The 20571-nt window shown below is 44.7% G+C and overlaps 2 protein-coding genes across 5 annotated transcripts in view; one reads left to right on the forward strand and one right to left on the reverse strand.

Moving 5' to 3' along the window:
* RTN4 (reticulon 4) overlaps positions 1-4774 on the forward strand; it is a 66739-nt gene extending 61965 nt beyond the window's left edge. For all 4 annotated transcript variants that reach the window (XM_067705009.1, XM_067705010.1, XM_067705011.1 and 1 more), the window contains 4 exons: positions 2351-2420; positions 3068-3114; positions 3299-3357; positions 3771-4774. In XM_067705009.1, coding sequence (XP_067561110.1) covers positions 2351-2420; positions 3068-3114; positions 3299-3357; positions 3771-3813 — 219 coding nt within the window. In that variant the 3' untranslated portion in view covers positions 3814-4774. The remainder of the gene's footprint in view (positions 1-2350; positions 2421-3067; positions 3115-3298; positions 3358-3770) is intronic.
* Positions 3906-20571, reverse strand: part of EML6 (EMAP like 6) — a 320117-nt gene continuing 303451 nt past the window's right edge. Inside the window, exons 34-43 of the mRNA XM_067705051.1 lie at positions 17330-17538; positions 16366-16523; positions 15596-15710; positions 13921-14109; positions 12446-12618; positions 11839-12001; positions 10163-10266; positions 9309-9462; positions 8808-8908; positions 3906-6908 (exon numbers count right to left, since the gene is read on the reverse strand). Coding sequence (XP_067561152.1) covers positions 6752-6908; positions 8808-8908; positions 9309-9462; positions 10163-10266; positions 11839-12001; positions 12446-12618; positions 13921-14109; positions 15596-15710; positions 16366-16523; positions 17330-17538 — 1523 coding nt within the window. The 3' untranslated portion in view covers positions 3906-6751. The remainder of the gene's footprint in view (positions 6909-8807; positions 8909-9308; positions 9463-10162; positions 10267-11838; positions 12002-12445; positions 12619-13920; positions 14110-15595; positions 15711-16365; positions 16524-17329; positions 17539-20571) is intronic.

Consider the following 20571-nt stretch of genomic DNA (forward strand, 5'->3'; position numbering starts at 1 on the left):
TCTCAACCACTGCGCCACCAGGGAAGCCCCTAGTCTGGCTTTTAGAAAGAGTGTCCTCCAAGAGGCAAGTCTAGTGATATTTGAGCCCCTTAGATCACCTAGGTGTGAGGTCTTGGGTTTCTTTGTGGCTTTGGAGTGCAGCCTTGTCGGTGACTTAATGACCAAATTAGGACTTATTTCTAGCTTGTGTGTTAGTTTCTGAATTTTGTTATGGTAAGGGTGTCTTTATTGCTAAAGCAATTTCTTCTAAAATGTAGAAGGTTGACTCTTCCGTGTCGACTTGTGGATGGTGATGGATGAAAATAGCTCTGTTACTCTATGGTAAACTTGCTCAAGTGCAGCAGTTATATTTAGCTTTTGCAATAGGAGTCTAAAACTATGTGAGAGGGAAAAGGCTTGCTAACTGGAGTCATGCTTCAAACCGTTCTATCAGTGGTTTCATAGTGGTTGCAAAGACCCAGGGCAGCATTTAATTTTTGATTTTCAATTGATGAGTGCTAAGAAGGCTTGATATTTGCTCACTTGAACATTAAATTCAGTGTAGGGGTAAGCAGAGTGTTGCTCTTTGTAGAACTGACAGTTGCTGCAGGAATCCAAAGTGTCTTCCTAACCTGCAGTAAATATAATTACTAGAGTCTGAATACTTTAATTACCGCTCAGTACCCAGCTCATAGTAGGCATTCAATCAGATTTTGTTGAGTGAATGAACACATGGACAAAGATATGCTTTAGATAAGGGTTAGCAAACTACTGTCTGACCGGCCCATGGCCTGTTTTTGTACAGCCTGGGAGTTAGGAATAGTTTTTATGTTTTTAAAGGATAATATTTAAAGAATATGTGACAGAGATCCCTTGTGGCCCACAAAACCGAAAATGTTTATTATCTTACTGTCTTTCTTTACAGAAAAAGTTTGCTGATCCCTGCTTTAGATGATGGACGTGTGCTAACTCCTCTCTCCTCTCCTTCTTTTCATATATACTGTTATTGGTACCTAAATAGTTGTACATGGTGGCATCGTGGTGGTGTGTGTGACCTACTAAATTAAATATGGCAGAGAGATTGCCAGACACATGAAGGTTCTTAATAGGAAGCAAAGGAACTGCTCCTGCTGAATGTTTAATAAAATCTGGACTGACTTTGTGTTTATAAGTCTTCAAGAACTTCTCTGAACATGGTATTGAGTTTTTACTATATGATGTTGCCAAGAACTGGAAGAAAACTTTGAAATCCTCTTTTTCAACCATTCATGAGTAAACTAAAGTATGTAGAGGAAATAAAGGACTTCTCAAAATGAAATCACTTTTTGGAAACAAGGCCTTTCCCAAACTGCTGTATTTAATGATTAAAAAAAAAAAATCCCAGATTTTGAGACCAGATTACTAAAATAGGAGAGTTTAGTCAGTTCACTGCAGTCCCCAGTCCCCTGGAGGAGACAGTGAAATATGATATATGAGTGAAGTATTACCTCAACTTGGGCAAGTTACTACACTATTTTTTTAGTGTCTGCATCTCCTGTGGTAATGATAGCAGTGCCTACCTTATAAAGTTATTAGGAGGAATAAATGAGTTTGTAAAGCATTTAAAACAGTGCCTGGCACTAATATGGTAAGAACTGGATTAGTGTTTGCTAAATAAATAAAGAAGGCAGTGGCTAAAAGAATAATAACGGTCAATTTTATTAATAGGTATAAAAGTTAGAGGAGTCCTCATTCCAAGGGGTCCTCATAATGTCTGAATTATTCAGCTCATACAGATCTTGAATCACTTAACTTGTTAGTACTTTAAAATCAGTTTTAATAGCTAATTCTCATGATAGCTTTCCAGTCTTCCCATTTAGAAGCTAAGTGCTATAGGTGGTGTACCTTTGGTATGTTTTCTGATCTCAGAGAAAACAGAATCAACTATTTGGTAGTGTAGTCCAGAGAAAAATGAATTGAGTCTATTAATTGTTTTAATTAGATTCAGAAATTCCTGAATGGAGACTGGCAACTTAGAAGTGAAATACCCATATTATTTTACCGAGTCTCCAAGGAGTATGCCTCTATTAGTTTGGCATTTAGATGGGTTGCTTTTATTTGAAGGCTTAATTAAGAAACTTTATTTGGGGACTTCCCCGGCGGTCCAGTGGTTAAGACTTTGCCTACCAATGCAAGGGGTGCGGGTGGTTCAATACCTGGGCGGTGGAGCTAAGATCCCACATGCCTCCTGGCCAAAAAAAAATATAAAACAGAAGCAATATTGTAACAAATTCAATAAAGACTTTAAAGATGGTCCACATCAAAAAAAAATCATTAAAAAAAAACTTTACTTGAATTTTGTTTTTAAGTGGCTAATGTTATTTTCTTATAGTTTGCAGTGTTGATGTGGGTATTTACCTATGTTGGTGCCTTGTTCAATGGTCTCACGCTACTGATCTTGGGTAAGTCTACAAAACCACTGGAATGAGAAATTACAAAAAAGATGGGGGACTATCCCTGGCGGTCCAGTGGTTAAGACTGTGCTTCCACTGCAGGGGGTGCGGGTTCGATCCCTGGTCAGGGAACTAAGATCTCACATGCCACACAGCACAGCCAAAAAAAAAAAAAAAAGATGGTGTGCAAGGAGCTTAAAGACATTTTAGTGGAGAATATCCTTATATTATAGGAAAAATAGAGGATATAGGTTAGAGATTGTGATCTCTTTAAATAAATTGCTAATACTGATACTGTTTATGGAAAAGCCACTTTACTTCCTGAAGACTACTCCAACTAACAGTGATAAACCAGATCAAGGGTGGCCTTATTTGATGGTGCAGTCATAGATCTAACTAACCAAGACCAGGGATGCCTGTATTTTATAAAGTCTGCGTGATGTGATTTGAAGCCAGGAATGGTTCCTGCAGCCTCCCTTGGTTACTTCATTGCCCTGTGGTGGCTCCCCACCAGCAGGTGCATCCAGGAGCCTTGTGTCTTCCTCATTAGGAACACTTCTGACTATCTCAAGAGTGCTGCCGGTTTGATGGCTTTGTAGTGTTTGTTCCCTAAATCATACCAGTCTGTTTTAAAGGTTGTGTATTTCCTTTTTCAGCTCTGATTTCACTCTTCAGTGTTCCTGTTATTTATGAACGGCATCAGGTAATTTAACTGCAGATTTCAGAATACAGAGCACACGCTCTTATATGGAACTTAGAAATGGATCAGTGCCAGTTTCCAAAGCCTTATAAAAATGAGAAATGTGGTTTCTTAAGCCTTTAATATGTTTAATAAGATTTTTTAGCAATGGTAATTTTCTAGTAACTTCTTTCTACCTCTCTTTCAGGCGCAAATAGATCATTATCTAGGACTTGCAAATAAGAATGTTAAAGATGCTATGGCTAAGTAAGTATTTAAAATCTTTTTTTAACACTAAGGATAGGTGTACTGACTTTGACAACAGCGCAGTATTCTCATATTTAAGACATAATGAGTAGTCAATTTCAATCAGACCTAAAGTGTGACAGAGTTGCCAAAAGATTTTTTTTTCTAACATTTGGATCATTAATTTCTTATTACTTATATATATATATATACATATTATACTTATATGTATTTAAGGCTTTATTTAAGTCTAATTTGTAAGGCCAGGGTGGCAAAATTATAGCTCATAGTTTGACAGCCTTAGGATTTTATTTCTTGTATAAGCTGAGCAATGTACAAGTAATTCTTGAATTAATTAGTTAAGAAGCAGAAAACAAAATATTAAAATTCCAAAATATTTACACTAACCTTTTCCCCCTCCTTTTCATTTGTAGAATCCAAGCAAAAATCCCTGGATTGAAGCGCAAAGCGGAATGAAAAAACCTGAAATAATTAACAGTAGGAGGGAGTTTAAAGGGGATATTCATTTGATTCCATGGGCGGGGGGAGGGGTCAGGGAAGAATGAAGCCTTGACATTGCAGTGCAGTTTCACAGATCTTTATTTTAGCAACACAGTATCTGAGGAAAAATGACCTGTCTTGACTGCCCTGTGTTCATCATCTTAAGTGTTGTAAGCTGCTATGTATGGATTTAAACAGTAATCATATTTGTTTTTCCTGTATGAGGCACTGGTGAATATAAAAGATCTGAGGAAGCTGTATATTATCATACTTTGTTGCAGGTAGTCTTGCTGTATTTGGGGAATTGCAGAGAAAGTGGAGCTGAAAAAATAACCCTTTTCACAGTTTGTGCACTGTGTATGGTCTGTGTAGATTGATGCAGATTTGCTGAAATGAAATGTTTAGACGAGATCATACCACCAAAGCAGGAGTGAAAAGGCTCGCCTCGCTGGTATGTTCTAGGTGTATTGTGAATTTTACTGTTATATTAATTGCCAATATAAGTAAATATAGATTATATATCTATCTATATATAGTGTTTCACAAAGCTTAGCCCTTCTACCTTTCCAGCTGCCCCACAGTGCTTGATATTTCAGTCGTTGGTTTCATGTGTGTAGTTCCAAAGCACATAAGCTAGAAAAAGAACATATATTTCTAGGAGCACTACCATCTGTTTTCAACATGAAACGATGCCATGCCAATAGAACTCCTCAACATAAACTTCATCACACAGTCTTACTGTAGTTAATTTTGTCACAAACCCTGGACTGAAATCTAATGCTTCCAAAAGTGTTGTTTGCAAATATCAAACATTGTTATGCAAGAAATTATAAAATGACGATTTATACAATTGTGGTTTAAGCTGTACTGAACTAAATCTGTGGAATGCATTGTGAACTGTAAAAGCGAAGTATCAATAAAGCTTATAGACTTAAAATATGTTTGGTATTTTGGTTTCCTGAATGTGCTGCAGATCAAAATGGTAGACTTCACTTCCACGCGTGTGCGGTGGCTTGTACTTTCAGAAAGATTTTAAGCTCAGAGTACAGCTACATTTATTTTGAAAACCTAAAGAACAATTTATATAATCAAATTTATTTGACACATACCAAAATGTTTTTTTAAATATTTTTATACTTTGATAATTGAAAATACATGCACCAATATTTTAACCTAGAATACAGTGCAGGATTTATGAACATACGTAAAATCATACCATATAAATGTTTACAAATCAGATTTAAGAACTTTTCTTGACACACAGACACTATTGCTTTTTAAATATAGTGAACATATCCTCACTGATCAATTTATTGTTTTTCACGTGGTTATTCAATGCAGGATCCGATCAGTATGAAAGGTCAGTGGTACAATATAGGCAGACGTGGTTATCACTCAGCATCACCAGTCACATGGTTACAGAACACAGAATTAGGGCTGCATAGGGACTCTAACTGTGGGCCCAACAACCTATCAGTGGATTAATGTAAGGCATTAATAAATTGGCATATAAAAATAGCTTAATGAGTGATCTAATCCATTTAGAATGCTGAAGCACTTCTGTGGTAAATGTTAATCTATTTAATTGAAAATGCTTCGTTTCACCTTTCCTGTAAACTGACAACTGCAAATAGCCAGTGACTCAAGATGCAGAATTTTTTAGTTCACTGACTAGAAGGACGAATCGGTACATGTGCTCAGAGTCCCAGTCCCTCACTCACCAGCCTGCCTTCCTGAGCGTGCCGTCAGCCCTCGCCGTTGTCAGCGCTCGGCCAGGTGTCAAGTACGATGGACGTGGTTTAGGATGCCTTCTGGTTTTGCTGGCCAAGTCACATCCTATCATCCAGCCAACTCTGAGGAACTCTAAACTAGATGATTTTTTTATAATCTTGAGTTGTCAAATATTATTTGGGCTTAGGAATTTGTTCGGCAAAGAGTTTTTAAAAATCCAGACTTGACCTATGTAGTTCACGTGACACTAATCACTGGGGCCAAGTCCACCCCACGCTGGGAGTGGTAAACCCAGCACAGCCTCAGGTCACCTCAGTTATCACCATTTAGGTTTAACGAGATAAATCAGCTCACCTTCCTGGACCTACTTGAACTTTTTTTTTTTTTTTTCCCTTCTGTTCTGTAGTAGAGGTTTGTTTTATTTGAAGTGTTTTGGATGTTGTGGGTTTGGCACTCAATATGATGAAAACCGGTTCTACCCACCCACCCTCCGACTCCTGAATTTAAGTTTCTTTGCTGCTCAACTTCAAATAGCCACTGTTTCCCAGGCAGGTAACTGATGTCTTTCATTTAGGAAGCCTTGACCTAAATACCTGACCTGGGTGGCAGAGCAGGAGTCTGCTGAGGGTCCTGTAGCCCTCCTCAGTTTTGACGTTTTAGCACCATATGTAGAAAGGAGACAATCTGTGGGAGGGGAGACAGCAGCCCACACACCTGGAAGCTTTCAAAGGCACTTAATGGATATAAAACTCTGCAAATGAAACGTTAAAAAATTAAGTGTCTCAACTTGTTTATACATGGCTCATTTGGTTTTGAAAGCTAAATGTGGAGAACAGAGGCTATCAGTATTTCTAGTTCAGTGAATCTAACTTAAGCTGTCCTGTTCAACTTCCTTAATTGTAAAAATGAACATTTTTAAAGTATATAGAAACATACTAGCAAAACATCTTTTGTAAAAGTTTTGATGCAAATCAAAAGCTACATATTGGTTAGGGTAACTGAGGCTTTAAATTTTGTTAGTGGGCTACATTGTCAGATAGGATTTCTTTGTCAGTGTCGTTAGTACGTATAGTTTTTGGTCTCAGGAACAGAGGCAAGCAGTCTTAACGTGTTAGAACTGACCTTCCTTTTTGGCCTGATGGTTTTGGAGATTCCAGGCGATGGGCGCCGTCACACCACTTCACTAGCACTTGGAGCTTGTACGGCCTGCGGTGTCGTAGGCCTTTCCCAGCAGCTGGCGGCCAGGAGGCACCTCATCACTGCCTCCGCGGTGGCTGGCGGCAGCAGCAGCAATAAAGTAAGAGGACTCTGGCACTTCCAGGCATCGCCACACGAACACACTGAAAAGGCAGACCAAACAGTCATTTTGCAGGGCTGGACATCATGCTTTTGTCAAGTGACAAAAACCAACTTTGCCAAGTGCTCCGGAGTCAAGCCCAGGTGGTGTAGTGAACATTTTGATTTCAATTTCAAAAAAACAAACCAGGGATCTTGCCACCAATTAAAGGTCTGTTGCTTTTTTAAAAGGTCTGTTGTTTTTTGTTTCGTTCGGCTCTTTCAGCAGCCTGCGTGTCCCTTCTGAACGGGAGGACTTCTGGCAGCCTGACTTCACACTATCTCTCTTGTTACTACTGAAAAGGTTTTATCAGCTCCACTCGAGTAGGAGAGCCCTTCCTGGTGCTCAGCACAGGGCCAGGGATCGTGGTAGGCTCCCATGACTGCAAAGGCCAAGGGGGCCCTGCATTGGAAAGGTGACGTCTAAGCCTTTTTTAGTAATCAAGCGTCCCCTCGTATCTCCTGGGGACGGGTTCGCTTATGTCTCCTAGTGCTCGCCTGTTCACAGTTTGGCGGATGCTGCTTTGAATGGGTGTTTGCGCCCCACAGGGAGCTGCTGTCAGTACTATCTCAAGGGCTCTAAGTGCCAGCAGCGGTTGGCACAGCAGCCTGGAGACGGGTGCTGCCAGGCAGGCCATCAGAAAGCATCTTTTGGGGCCATTTTCTACACAGTGCTTTTGGGTAGGAAGTGGGCTGAAATTCTCTTCAGGTGCCTTTTCCACAACCTCAGACCACTAAAAATAAATCTGGAATGCATGCATTTCTTCTTGATCCCCCCCGAGGAGTTCTGCCTGGGCTGAACAGAAACCAATATTCACGTTTCGATAAAGCCCTTCAACTACATTAGATGTGGAGAAGCTGAGTGACTTCGAATGACCTCATCCTGTTGCTCCACACTCCAAATAAGAAACGCCCTCTGTGGAGGGACAGGAGAAAGCTGCTTTCTTGGAAGTGCTGATGTCATCTCTGGAGCAGGCTGGTAGGGGTCCTTCCAAAAGGCACTGGAAGACCAGCCATGCCTCACAGGACAATGGGCCTGTTTCACAGTGAGCAGTGGTTAAGGTCAGTAGCAGCCCTGGCTCAGGAATCCACATAGCTGGTTGAGGCTCTCCTGCTACTAAATAGCACTGGCCCTAACGGCTTCGCCCCTTATCTGATCTCATGTGTATAAACGGGTAACACATGTCCTGCTCGTTTCTCGGGGTGACTGAGCCTCAGTATTACTATTTTTAAACCTCTCGGTTGTGGATTAATGATCCACGTTAAGAACTCTGGTGATGAATTGGAAGTTCTGAGTTAAAAGGCCTATGGATCAAGGTCATTCTAACCTCCTGATTATATGCAGTGGATGCCGTGGGCTGTCCAACAGCTCCTACTGGAATCAGTATCTTGGGCCTCTCACTACCTGCCCCTCCAGCCAGCAATGCTCAGAGTAGCTGTTGCATGCCGTTGGCTGCTCACCAATCCCAGGACAGCTCTAGTGGGGACAGAGTCCCATCAAGAATTGGGTTGGGGGCTTCCCTGGTGGTGCAGTGGTTGAGAGTCCGCCTACCGATGCTAGGGGACATGGGTTCGTGCACCGGTCCAGGAAGATCCCACATGCCGTGGAACGACTGGGCCCGTGAGACATGGCCGCTGAGCCTGCGCGTCCGGAGCCTGTGCTCCGCAACAGGAGAGGCCACAGCAGTGAGAGGCCCGCGTACCGCAAAAAGAAAAAAAAAGAATTGGGTTGGGAGTCACCAGAGACTAAAGCCCTTCTACTTAGAAAGTCGTCACTGGATCTCTGGTTCACTGTCCCACCTCAGCCCCTCCATGTGCCCCTGGGAGGAGCTGACACCTGAGGTGGGGACGGGAGGGGGTGAAGGCTAGGCTTGGGGGCAGAGCTAGAAAAATCAGGCTGGTACCTGCAGTCGTCTCCTCCAGTGCTGACCACGTACTTGTCGTCATGAGAGAAACGGATGTTTGTCACGTGAGCCGAGTGACCGAAGTAACGCTTATGCTTGGCCTGTGAGCAAAAGTGAATGGAAGTGATTAAGAGACCCTGTTCCTTCAGCCACCATGGACCACTTCCAGGACTCAGTTCCCCCCTCCTAGGACCTCCCTTCACCCATGGGATGCCCGTTGGGTCTGAACATCTCTGTGAGCAAGCCCTTCGCTGGCTTCCTGCCTCATTCCTGCCCCACCTGTGGCCACTCTGTCCCCCCTCCATCCTTCTGGCTTCCAGGACTTCCCCTCCTGAGGGAGAGGAAAGGGTTAGGTGTTGCCAAGTCTCCCCAGGGCTGTGACAAGATTCCTCTTGTTCTAGATTCTAGATGGCCGTGTAGATGTGGCCACGATTTCCAGCCGACCGCAGAAGATCAGCCAGCCTGGAGGCAGTGCAGGGAGTTACTCTAAGGAAAACTCACAAATTTCTCTGTGCATGGGAAATCAAAGAGCTTCACGAGCCCAAAGTCGTCTCCCGTGACAATGTTCAGGCCAGCGTGGGTCACACACGCGCAGTTGACATCAGCCTTGTCTGCGTTTCGTGGCCAGATGCCAATGACTTCATCTCCCAGAATGCTGTTCCAATAGGAAGAGGTGTGAGACAGGTGGACGGGTGGGAAGGCTTCCTGCAGTCAGGCACCCTCTCCCAGGAACGAGAGGGGAATTCAGCATGGTCACGTGGCTCCTCCGGCAGGACAGCACCTGTCCCCTCCCGCTCTGAATACCTGCCCCAGCTCCTACTATTCTCTGCCCCAGTCCCTTTCACCCTAAAAAGAAAAGTTACCTCCATCTTTGATTCTCTCCCTCTTCCCTACGATGCTTCTGAGTATATGTAGCTTGGGAGAAGTGCGGGGCTCTCCAAGCTCACGGGTTGGTGGCCTCTTTTCCCTTGACGTGGCAGGGCCCTGCTGCTTACCCTGCTACCCGGCACTGCCGGCCCTCCCTCTCCCTCCCAGGGATTGCAGGAGGCCTCACTATACCGCAGGGGGTCTGGCCAAGAGCTGGGGGATGGTTTCCCTTTGAACTTGCTAGATGGGGTTGGGGACGAGTAGGACAGATTACACAAAAAGAGGGACTTTGCATTTCAAAAGCCCAGGTCAGACCAAAGCCAGCGGCCCAGACTGGGAGCAAGAGGCCTCCCGCCCTGACCCCACAAAGGAAAGAGCTCTGTCTCTAAGCTGCTTCGGATCCCAGCCACACACAAACTTGGAGGCTGAGGCTGGGACGAGAGTCTCCCTTGTGACCTTTTCCTCCAGAAGAGCTTTCCTCCAGTCACCTTGTCCAGGAGGCCCAGGTGATCTTCTCAATGACCGTGGCTTCGGTGACCTGCTTCCCCAGGGGGACCTCATGCACCTGGCGCTTGTAGGCTCCTGTTGACACCTGCAAGTGGGAAGCAGCCAGGCCTATCAACTTTCTTTCCCGTCCAAAGGACTCCCCTTTGGGTGTATTGCTTCCCAACCTCTGCATCCCCAGGACTTTTCACCAAACCCAAGCTCAGCTCCAGGCTGCAAAGCCTGTGGTCAGCCCGCCGCAAAGTTCACATAAGCAGGGCATTTTCCCCTCCGTTTTCTTGCTATTTTCCAAAGTCCTACGGCAGCTTCTCCAAGTGTGGTTCTTGAGCGGCAGCATCAGCCTCAGCTGGACACTGATTAGAGATGCATGTTCTTGGGCCCCACCCTAGACCTACCTAGTCCGACAATCTGAGGGCGGGGCCCAGCAGGCTTTCACAAAGCCTCCAGGTGATTCTGGTGCGCGCTCACGTTTGGGAACCCCTGTTCTCAGAGAACCAAGGTCCTGTGCAACAGAGCTGAGGCAAGTCTTCTTATGGACAGCAGCTGACGGAGATGATTTCTGAAGTATTAGGACCTGATCCTGGCTTCTCTGGGAAACTTCTAGAGGCAATTGATCATTTTCCAGCCAACGGCCACTGCCTCCATCGCCAGCCCCCTCCCTCCCTGGGGTGCTAGACCAGCCACCCCAGATATCCCTGCTGTACAGGGATGAGCCGAGATCTTTCCCACATCAGGGCCTTCATGCAGAAGGCCTGGAACCATGTTCCCGCCACCCTTGGGTGGCTGACTCCTACACACCCTGCAGACCTCAGCTTAAACAGCACCGTATGGAGAGGATGTCAGTGCATCTATTTAACAACAGTCAGTGCCTGTTAAATGCTCCCGCAGGGCGCTATACTTTTCCTTCTCGGCACATAATCACAATCTGTAGTTATAGGTATATTTTGTGATGATCTGTTTAATGCTTGTCTTGTCCAGGACAAGGCAAGCTCCAGGAGAGCAGGGACCAGGCCCATTTCATACACCCAAAAGCCTGGCGTAGCGCCTGGTTCAGTCCACACTTGATGAATGAAGCGTCCTCTCTCCTTTCACAAAGACTACCCGACTCCAGGCTGGCTCATAAATGCATAATATTTGTTCAAAGTGCTGGAGAAATCACTGTTCTATTTTCAGCTCTAAGTGCCAAGAGTGGGAGCCCTCGCGATCCCTCCCCGCTTGTCAGTCTCCCCGGGGGCCAGTGATGGGCTCTCACTCCAGGCTGGCTGACTGGAGTCTGAGTCCCGAGTTGGAGGGACCACACTACCCATGGGATGTGGAATTGAGATGAGTAAGTGTAAGAAGCAACACAGGCTTCTGTGCAGCCCCAGAGAACTAGGAATTAGGACGCCTTGAAGGGGTGGTGGTGAGAGGAGGCTCAAGATGATTAGGGCTTGTTTCCCGCTTTCCTGCTGAAGAATAAGTACTATTTTAAATTCTATTCAACTTCCTTAAGTTCTCTAAGCCTCTGTTTCTTCATTTATAAAATAGGGAAACTAACAGTACTTAAACAGTTCCAGTGAACACATTTCCTGACACAGAGTAAGCACTGATTTCATAAAAGCCATTGTTTGTAATACTATTATTAACGGTTACCCCAGATATCAGTAAAGCCAAAGCATACCTGGATGTATTTGCCATCTGCGGAAAAATCCATCTGAATGACAAAGCTTGGGATATCTTTGCAGTAGCCGATGCGGTTCAGACTTGTGCCCTGAGTGAGGTCATAGAAGTCAACTGTGTGTCCAGAAGAACCAACAGCTAAGAATCTGCTGTCTGGGCTGATTCTAGAAAAAGCAATCCAAGAGCACAGGCCGTGAGGAGGGCTGTGTAGGGCTGGTCAGGCATGAGGTCTGCTCTGGGACAGGCCTCCCAAGCTCAAAGGCAATTAGATCACACGTCATGATTCACGTGTGGTTAGCTTTTCCTAAAGTCTATGGAATTCGACAGCTTCTCTGGATCAAAACCCCCCGTAAGTAAGTAAATGGATGTGTGCAGTCTTTTGTAGAAGGCCTTTTAAGAGAAGTATTTACCACACTCTTATGGAAATTAGCAAAGACATGTCTGAGAACTAACGTGTGAGAGGGTCTCCTTCCATAGTTGGCTCACTGAAAGGGACCCTCTCACAAGTGAGCTCTTCATTCCAGCCATGACCCTCCTGGAATGGGAACCATGGGAGGGAGAATGAATGCCCGCCTTTCTCCTCCCTGCCCAGACTGCCTGCTATGTACCTGATATCTTGGATAGCAGATTTCCGGTCTCGTTTCTTCCCCCAAACTTTCAGGCTGTTCACCAACAAGACGACAAACTCTCCATTCTTCATGCCAATGGCCACCATCTCCCCGTCAGGGCTGTAGGCTGCACACCTGGCCGCGTGGCCCAGGTTCACCTTGTTTAGCAGCTTCTACATTGACACAAAGTAATACCACCTGAGCCCTTGGCCGCCTCAGCTGGTCTCCAGGGGAAATCCTGCACCCAGGCCAGAGCAGCCAGGCTGCCTCTAGGGAGGCTCCAAACTGCTTGCTTCTAATAGTAGGTGTCCCTGAGTGGCTGAGGGGGGCAGTATGTTTTGACTGAGCAGCTGGAGAGACAACACGGTTTAGGACAGAGGTTGGCGAACTTTTTCTGTGAATGGGTTGGGAGTAAATATTTTTAGGCTTTGGAGTCCATATGGTCTTCTCACAACCAGTCAGCTCTGCCAGTGAAGCACAAAGGCAGCCATGGACACCAACATAAACAAAAAGCATGGCTTACTTTGCAGAAACGGGCAGCAGGCAGACTTGACCCTTGGGCTGCAGCTTGCTGACCTCTTGCTCGGGGGAAGAGTTTGAGCTTCAGCATGTGTTAGTTCAGATCCCAGATCCTGGCTCTGTCCCTAGCTGGGTGTGTTTGGGTAAGTTACTTCTCCGTCTTGCCATGTGTAGAGAATCGATATTAGTATTCGTCTTGCAAGGTGTTGTAAGCATTAACGATAGCATATATGAAGCACCGGGTATGTAGTGGGTGTTAATAAACATAATCCTTATGAACTAAGGAGTATAACCACCACACTTAGCCTTCTCCATGTCTCTTCTATGATCCTTACACTGAAAATATGACTGAAACATTTACTAGCCATTTTGTAATGAAACCAAGTCTTTTAATTATTAGAACTTAAGTACTTGTTTTACTATCAGCTAAGACTTGGTAACATTAATCTTCCCCCCCCTCCCAGATTTCCTATTTGACATTTTTACTCCAGACAAGTTATTTTTTTGAAATTTTTTGTATTTTTAAATTGTTTTTCCAAATGCTAAGAGAAACCTTGTTGGGGTTTTGATTGAAATGTTCCATTTGGGAACATTTGACATTTTAAATCATTTTTAGTCTTCCCATCCAGGGAAGACATGATTTATCTCTTTGTTTTTTAGTTTTGTGGGTTCTTTCATGACAAGAGAATAATCATTCTCAATTATATTATTCCTGTACTATAAATATTCATAGATGGATACACAGCTAAAGAGATATATATATAGAATGGGTGTGTGTGAACAGGACTTCTTTTATTATCAGTCCCTCTAACTTAATTGCTGCCCTGTGGCCGATCTCCTGCCCAGCCCCATGCCCCCTTCTGGCCTGACCCTGGCCGAACCTCCCCTCGCCCAGGGCTGTCACTGCTCCGAGGCCCACATGGGGCATCCGAGCCTGGGCAGTGTCGGCCCCTGACCTTGTCAGCCAGGTCCCAGATTCGGGCTGTGCCGTCGTTACTGGCAGAGATGAAGATGTCCTTGGAGGGGTGTGTGGCCAGGCCCCAGATCTCCCCTTCCATGTGTCCATCAATCAGGATGTTGGAAGCAGCATTTTTTTCACCAACTTCAATGATTTCTCCATCCTTGGTTCCCACTAAAATCTTTCCCTGTTGTAATCAAAACACTATTAGAAGAAAGACAAACACTACAGGATCCCACTCATATGAAGTACCTAGAATACTCAGATTCATAGAGACAAAGTAGAATGGTGGTTTCCAGGGACTGGGGAGATGGGGCAAAGGGAGTTATTGTTTATTAGACACTGAGCCTCCGGTTCACAAGATGCAAAATGTTCTGGGGAGGGGTGGTGGTGATAATTGCACAACTATGTGAATGTATTTAATACCACTGAATTGTACACTTAAAAATGGTTAAATGGTAAATTTTATGTTCTCTATATTTTGTCACAATTTAAAATAAAATAATATAAAAAAACACTATTAGAGTAACTTGGGAAAGTGCCTTTGCTGGCACTGGTATTAAAATAGGAAGAGCCAAAAAGTGTTTTGTTCTTAGCCACTGATTTGCCATCCTTAAGCGAGCCCCTCACTTGGCCTGTACTCCCCCCGCCACCTTGGGGAGAGTTCCACCAGAGCTCTCCATCGTCTCGTCTCTGCTGAATGGTCCAGTGATTGCAAGCTCACTGCAGAGCGGGGCAGCCAGTTTCTGCTCTTGGACAGCCCAAGCTCTTCCTAAGTTCTTCCTCGCACTGAACAAAATCCATCTGCAGATGACTTCTAGGTTCTGGGCCTCGTTCTGCCTTCATCTCCTGTCTAATTACCCTTCCGGGTGATTGTTGTGTATCTATTTAAAAACAAAATTCCCAATTTTCAATTATGTAGAGTCCAAATCTGGTTTGCCTTTTTAGTGGAGAGCATCTAGAAAGCAAATTCTTAGACTGATACCAATTCCAAAATATAAATACAAGGTATTAAGTAGAGGTTAAGAGATTTGTTTTCAAGTGCTTCAGAATCTCCTGGGGAATTAAAAATAAAGAAGAAGAAAAGGAAAACACACATCAAGGTCAAGGCCCCACTCCCGAGATTCTGACTTGGCGGCTCTGGATACGAGTCTGGATATCCATGTTTAAAAGACAAAAGCAAAACTCCACAGTGGTGTGTGATATTTAGCTCAGGTACAACTTGAAAACCAATGGCTTTGAGTCAGACAGTTTGGCAGTCCTTCCCCTTCCCGGCTGCGTACCCTTGGGCATGGGCAACTACTTAATATCCCTGTGCCTAAAATAACATTGTCTATAATAACAGCAGCTAACATGTACTGACTGTGGCCATGTGCCAGGCATAACAAAAGACGCTGTGCATGTATGATGCATGCAGTCCTAACAACCCGTGTGCTGGACACAGAAAGGATAAGCAACACAGCCAAGGTCACACAGCCAGTTCTCCTGGGTGAGTCACACTCTGCACCCAGGTCTGTCTGACTGTGCTAAGCTGCTTCCCCTCTGCACTAAGCCACACCCGGGAGGCTTGTTCTAAGGACTCAACCACTCAGCACAGGGCAAGTGTCCGGCTGGGAAGGTGCTGGACGAATTCTGGGCGTCGCTGGCAAAGGCCCGCCCCACCCGGTGCTCACTTTGCCGCGGCACACGGAGCGCACACACTCCACCAGCTGCCCCGTCTCCAGTTGGAAGGCCCGGCAGCGCTTCATCTCCTGGTCCCACAGTTTCACAGCACCTCCTTCTTTGGTCCTGAAAAAGATCAAGAACTTAGCACGTTAGCCCTCATCCTAAGACCGCCCAGGACCCTCCGCTGCCCTCTCTCCCTGTCATCTCCTCAAGGTCCCATCCCCTCATCCCCAGGCCCAGCAGGACAGACCCTCTGGGGTGGCCCCTTTCATAAGCCCTGCTGATGAGCTACCAGAACCCCTTGAACCTAAAGATTTCCTAGACTGCTTTCAAATGCCACCACCGTGGGAGGAAGAATCGAAACCTAAAAAAATCAAGCTATGTTTTTATTAGATCGAACGACGAAGAGAAATGTTTCTCCCACTTTGCAGCTTGGCTTTCACACGGTCCCGGTCTGCACTGGATGTCCGCCCTCTTCTCACCCCTCCTGCCTCCTCCCAAAGAGCCACTGACAGTAACACCTAATGGACAGCACAGTCACCTGGTCTGTTCGAGAACACCTCTCCGGTTTTTCAACTACCAAGGCACCACCTCTCTGACCCTTACTTCTGAAGCTTCTGACCCAGGGCCCTCTGGGAGAGACAGCAGACTCATCTCCATGATGCAAAAAAGACAGGAGAGTGAAAATCTGCATTTTCTCCAAGTTGGAGATGCTTCTGTCAGTTTCTCCCAAGACAATCCAAAAAGACCAGTTGTTCCCAGAGGAGTTCGGGCTTACGGCCGCTCTTTTCCACCGGTCACTATGAGCCCGTCCCGAAGGGTTGTGTACATTGTGAAGACGGGGCCTGTGTGAGCCTTGGCCACCAGCCGGACAAGGAAGTGGTCCTTCCACACGTAGACGTCACCGTTGATGGCACCCGTGAAAGTGAGGTTGTTCTGTAAACAAAGGGACACCTTCCACACCAGGACACTTCCTGCAGCCCTCGAGAGGGTTCCCTCCCAGCCACCCACTCCACTGCTAAGGCAGCAGAGCCAGAGAAACATTAACACACTCAAATTGACCTTCTGTGCCAAGGGAAGGCGAAAGAATTCTCAAAAGAGCATATGGTAAGGAAATCACCTAGCTTTGCGGTGTTAGTTTTGGGAACAGTTGATTTCCCCACTGAGCACAGCTCCGCTTTTTAATGCACTTCCATTCTGGGAGCAGCCTCAGGTGACTGCAGGGAAGGGCGGGACCCCCGTCTTCAAGGAGACTTTCCTGGCCTCATCTACAAGGAGGGTAAATCCACACCTGGAGGACCAAGAGCTGGCTGTGTTCCAAAATTTCCCCAGGGGAGCTTGTGCTGGCTGAGGGCAGCCCGCAGCCTGTGTGAGGGTGTCAGGGGATTTATGGCACAGGAGGACTGGGGGGAAAGGGATGCTGTCCAGTGGTGGAAATGCCCCTCAGCCTCTGTGGCCATCTAGCCTAGTCGGACAGGCCTGCAAGTCAATCTGGCTCTGGAATAATGAAACTCCAGCCCTGGGTCGGGGTCCTGCTTTTTTCTGATTAACATTTTGAGGGGAAAAATACAGTCAACTCACCCATCTGTGCTAAGGAAACAAAATAGTGGTTGCAAATAATCCAGTAAAGGAGATCTGTGGAAATGGCTTCCTTGCTGTTCACAGCTTCTAGGATATACCTGCCCCCCATGCCCATGCCCAGGGGTTCAGGGTCCCGTCAGGAAGCTTCTGCTGAAACTCACAGCACCGAAGGCCACGGAGAGCATCGTCTGCATCTTGGCAGCCTCCATGGACCCGATGACCCCTTTCTTATAAAGCAGGGCACTGCCTGCCAGGGTCCAGAACTTCATGTGCTTGACTCCGACAGACACAAACTGTGTGTCTGAGTCAGGGCGAAACTCCACCACGAATATGCGCTCCAGGTGGCCCCCTCGGCTAGCAACCTTGGCACCTGCGTGGGTGAGAGAGTCTGGTGAGGTGGGTCCTACGCTCCCGGGCCAGGCAGGGGAGCTGCAGCCCAGGACAGAGGGCTCTCTGTCCCAGCAAGGCCCAGGGCACACTTCTGGTTCCTTCTTCAGCCGCCCCCTCCCACCTTCAAACACTACTCCCCGGGTGGGAAAGAGACCTTGTCTGGGAAATTTCCAGAGCAGCAGGTGCTGCTAACAGAACCCCCAACCTAACTCTACCCCATCCCCACAAGCCACGAGCCACATCCAGGCATCTGTGAACAGAGGAGGAAAGGATGGCCCAGGAGACAGAGGTTTCCAGATATGAGAAAAGGGCAAAACAGCTTAAGGGCATCCCCCGCCTTGCCACCTCCAACAGGATTCACCCCACAGGAAGCCGCAGCCTCCCCACAGTGCCACTGGAGACACATTCCTTCAGACTGTTGTTTTCTCCAAAATTCCTCTGCTTTTAATTTCTTTAAAAAGTTCCCCACATTCCTTTTTCTTTCATGGTTTTTAGGTTTAAAATGCTTACCTTTTATATTACTAGTTCTTTCCCTCAACCTAATTTATTTCTGTTTTTGATTTCTGTCCTGAGTTTTATTTAACCTTTGTCTTAATCAAACCTCAGTTCCACCATTTATCTGTACAACAATTTTGGAAAAATTATTTTAACCTCTCTGTGCCTCAGTTTCCTCATCTGTAAATTGGGGATAATAATAGTTCCCACTTTATAAGGTGTTGTGACGATTAAAAGAATTGATAAAAGGGAAGCCCTTAGAACAGGCTTGGTGCAGTGAGGGTTCTGTAAGCAGTAACTACAGTTAGTTATTTTTATTGCTCTTTTACCTCCTTTTAAAATCTCTGAGCTTCTAGTCTTATCCCATCTATTTTTATCTCATCATTATTTTCCAGTCCTTCAATTTTTAATTTATTTTTTTAACATCTTTATTAGAATATAATTGCTTTACATTATTGTGTTAGTTTCTGCTGTATAACGAAGTGAATCAGCTATACATATATATATATATATATATATATATATACCCATATCCCCTCCCTCTTGCGTCTCCCTCCCACCCTCCCTATCCCACCCCTCTAGGTTGTCTCAAAGCACCGAGCTGATCTCCCTGTGCTATGCAGCTGCTTCCCACTAGCTATATACACTACCAAATGTAAAATAGATAAGTTCATGCCACTCTCTCACTTCTTCCCAGCTTACCCTTCCCCCTCTCCGGGTCCTCAAGTCCATTCTCTACATATGAGTCTTTACTCCTGTCTTGCCCTTAGGTTCTTCAGAACCGTTTTTTTTTTTTTTTAAGATTCCATACATATGTGTTAGCATACAATATTTGTTTTTCTCTTTCTGACTTACTTCACTCTGTATGACAGACTCTAGATCCAGCCACCTCACTACAAATAACTCAATTTCGTTGCTTTTTATGGTTGAGTAATATTCCATTGTATATATCTGCCACATTTTCTTTATCCATTCATCTGTCGATGGACACTTAGGTTGCTTCCATGTCCTGGATATTGTAAATAGTGCTGCAGTGAACACTGTGGTACATGACTCTTTTTGAATTATGGTTTTCTCAGGGTACATGCCCAGTAGTGGGATTGCTGGTCACATGGTAGTTCTATTTTTAGTTTTTTAAGGAACCTCCATACTGTTTTCAACAGTGGCTGTATCAATTTACGTTCCCACCAACAGTGCAAGAGGGTTCCCTTTTCTCCACACCCTCTCCAGCATTTATTGTTTGTACATTTTTTGATGATGGCCATTCTGACTGGTGTGAGGTGTTACCTCATTGTAGTTTTGATTTGTGTTTCTCTAATGATTAATGATATTAAGCATCCTTTCATGTGTTTGTTGGCAATCTGTATGTCTTCTTTGGAGAAATGTCTCTTTAGGTCTCCTGCCCATTTTTGGATTGGGTTGTTTGTTTTTTTAATATTGAGCTACATGAGCTGCTTGTATATTTTGGAGATTAATCCTGTCAGTTGCTTCATTTGCAAATATTTTCTCCCATTCTGAGGGTTGTCTTTTCATCTTGTTTATGGTTTCCTTTTGCTGTGCAAAAGCTTTGAAGTTTCATTAGGTCCCATTTGTTTATTTTGGTTTTTATTTCCATTTCTCTAGAAGGTGGATCAAAAAGGATCTTGCTGTGATTTATATCATAGAGTGTTCTGCCTATGTTTTCCTCTAAGAGTTTTATGGTGTCTGGCCTTACATTTAGGTCTTTAATCCATTTTGAGTTTATTTTTGTGTATGGTGTTAGGGAGTGTTCTAATTTCATTCTTTTACATGTAGCGGTCCAGTTTTCCCAGCACCACTTACTGAAAAGGCTGTCTTTTCTCCATTGTATATTCTTGTGTCCTTTATCAAAGATAAGGTGACCATATGTGTGTGGGTTTATCTCTGGGCTTTCTATCCTGTTCCATTGATCTATCTTTCTGTTTTTGTGCCAGTACCATAATGTCTTGATTACTGCAGCTTTGTAGTATAGGGTGAAGTCAGGGAGCCTGATTCCTCTGGCTCCGTTTTTCTTTTTCAAGATTGCTTTAGCCATTTGGGGTCTTTTGTGTTTCCATACAAATTGTGAAATTTTTTGTTCTAGTTCTGTGAAAAGTGCCATTGACAGCTTGATAGGGATCGCATTGAATCTATAGATTGCTTTGGGTAGTATAGTCATTTTCACAGTATTGATTCTTCCAATCCAAGAACATGGTATATCTCTCCATCTGTTTATATTATCTTTAATTTCTTTCATCAGTATCTTATACTTTCCTGCATACAGGTCTTTTGTCTCCTTAGGTAGGTTTATTCCTAGATATTTTATTCTTTTTGGTGCAATGGTAAATGGGAGTGTTTTCTTGATTTCACTTTCAAATTTTTCATCATTAGTGTATAGGAATGCCAGAGGTTTCTGTGCATTAATTTTGTATCCTGCTACTTTGCCAAATTCATTGATTAGCTCTAGTAGTTTTCTGGTAGCATCTTTAGGATTCTCTATGATGTGATCTGCAAACAGTGA

The sequence above is a fragment of the Pseudorca crassidens genome, chromosome 14 (assembly GCF_039906515.1).
Source record: "Pseudorca crassidens isolate mPseCra1 chromosome 14, mPseCra1.hap1, whole genome shotgun sequence".
NCBI lineage: Eukaryota > Metazoa > Chordata > Mammalia > Artiodactyla > Delphinidae > Pseudorca > Pseudorca crassidens.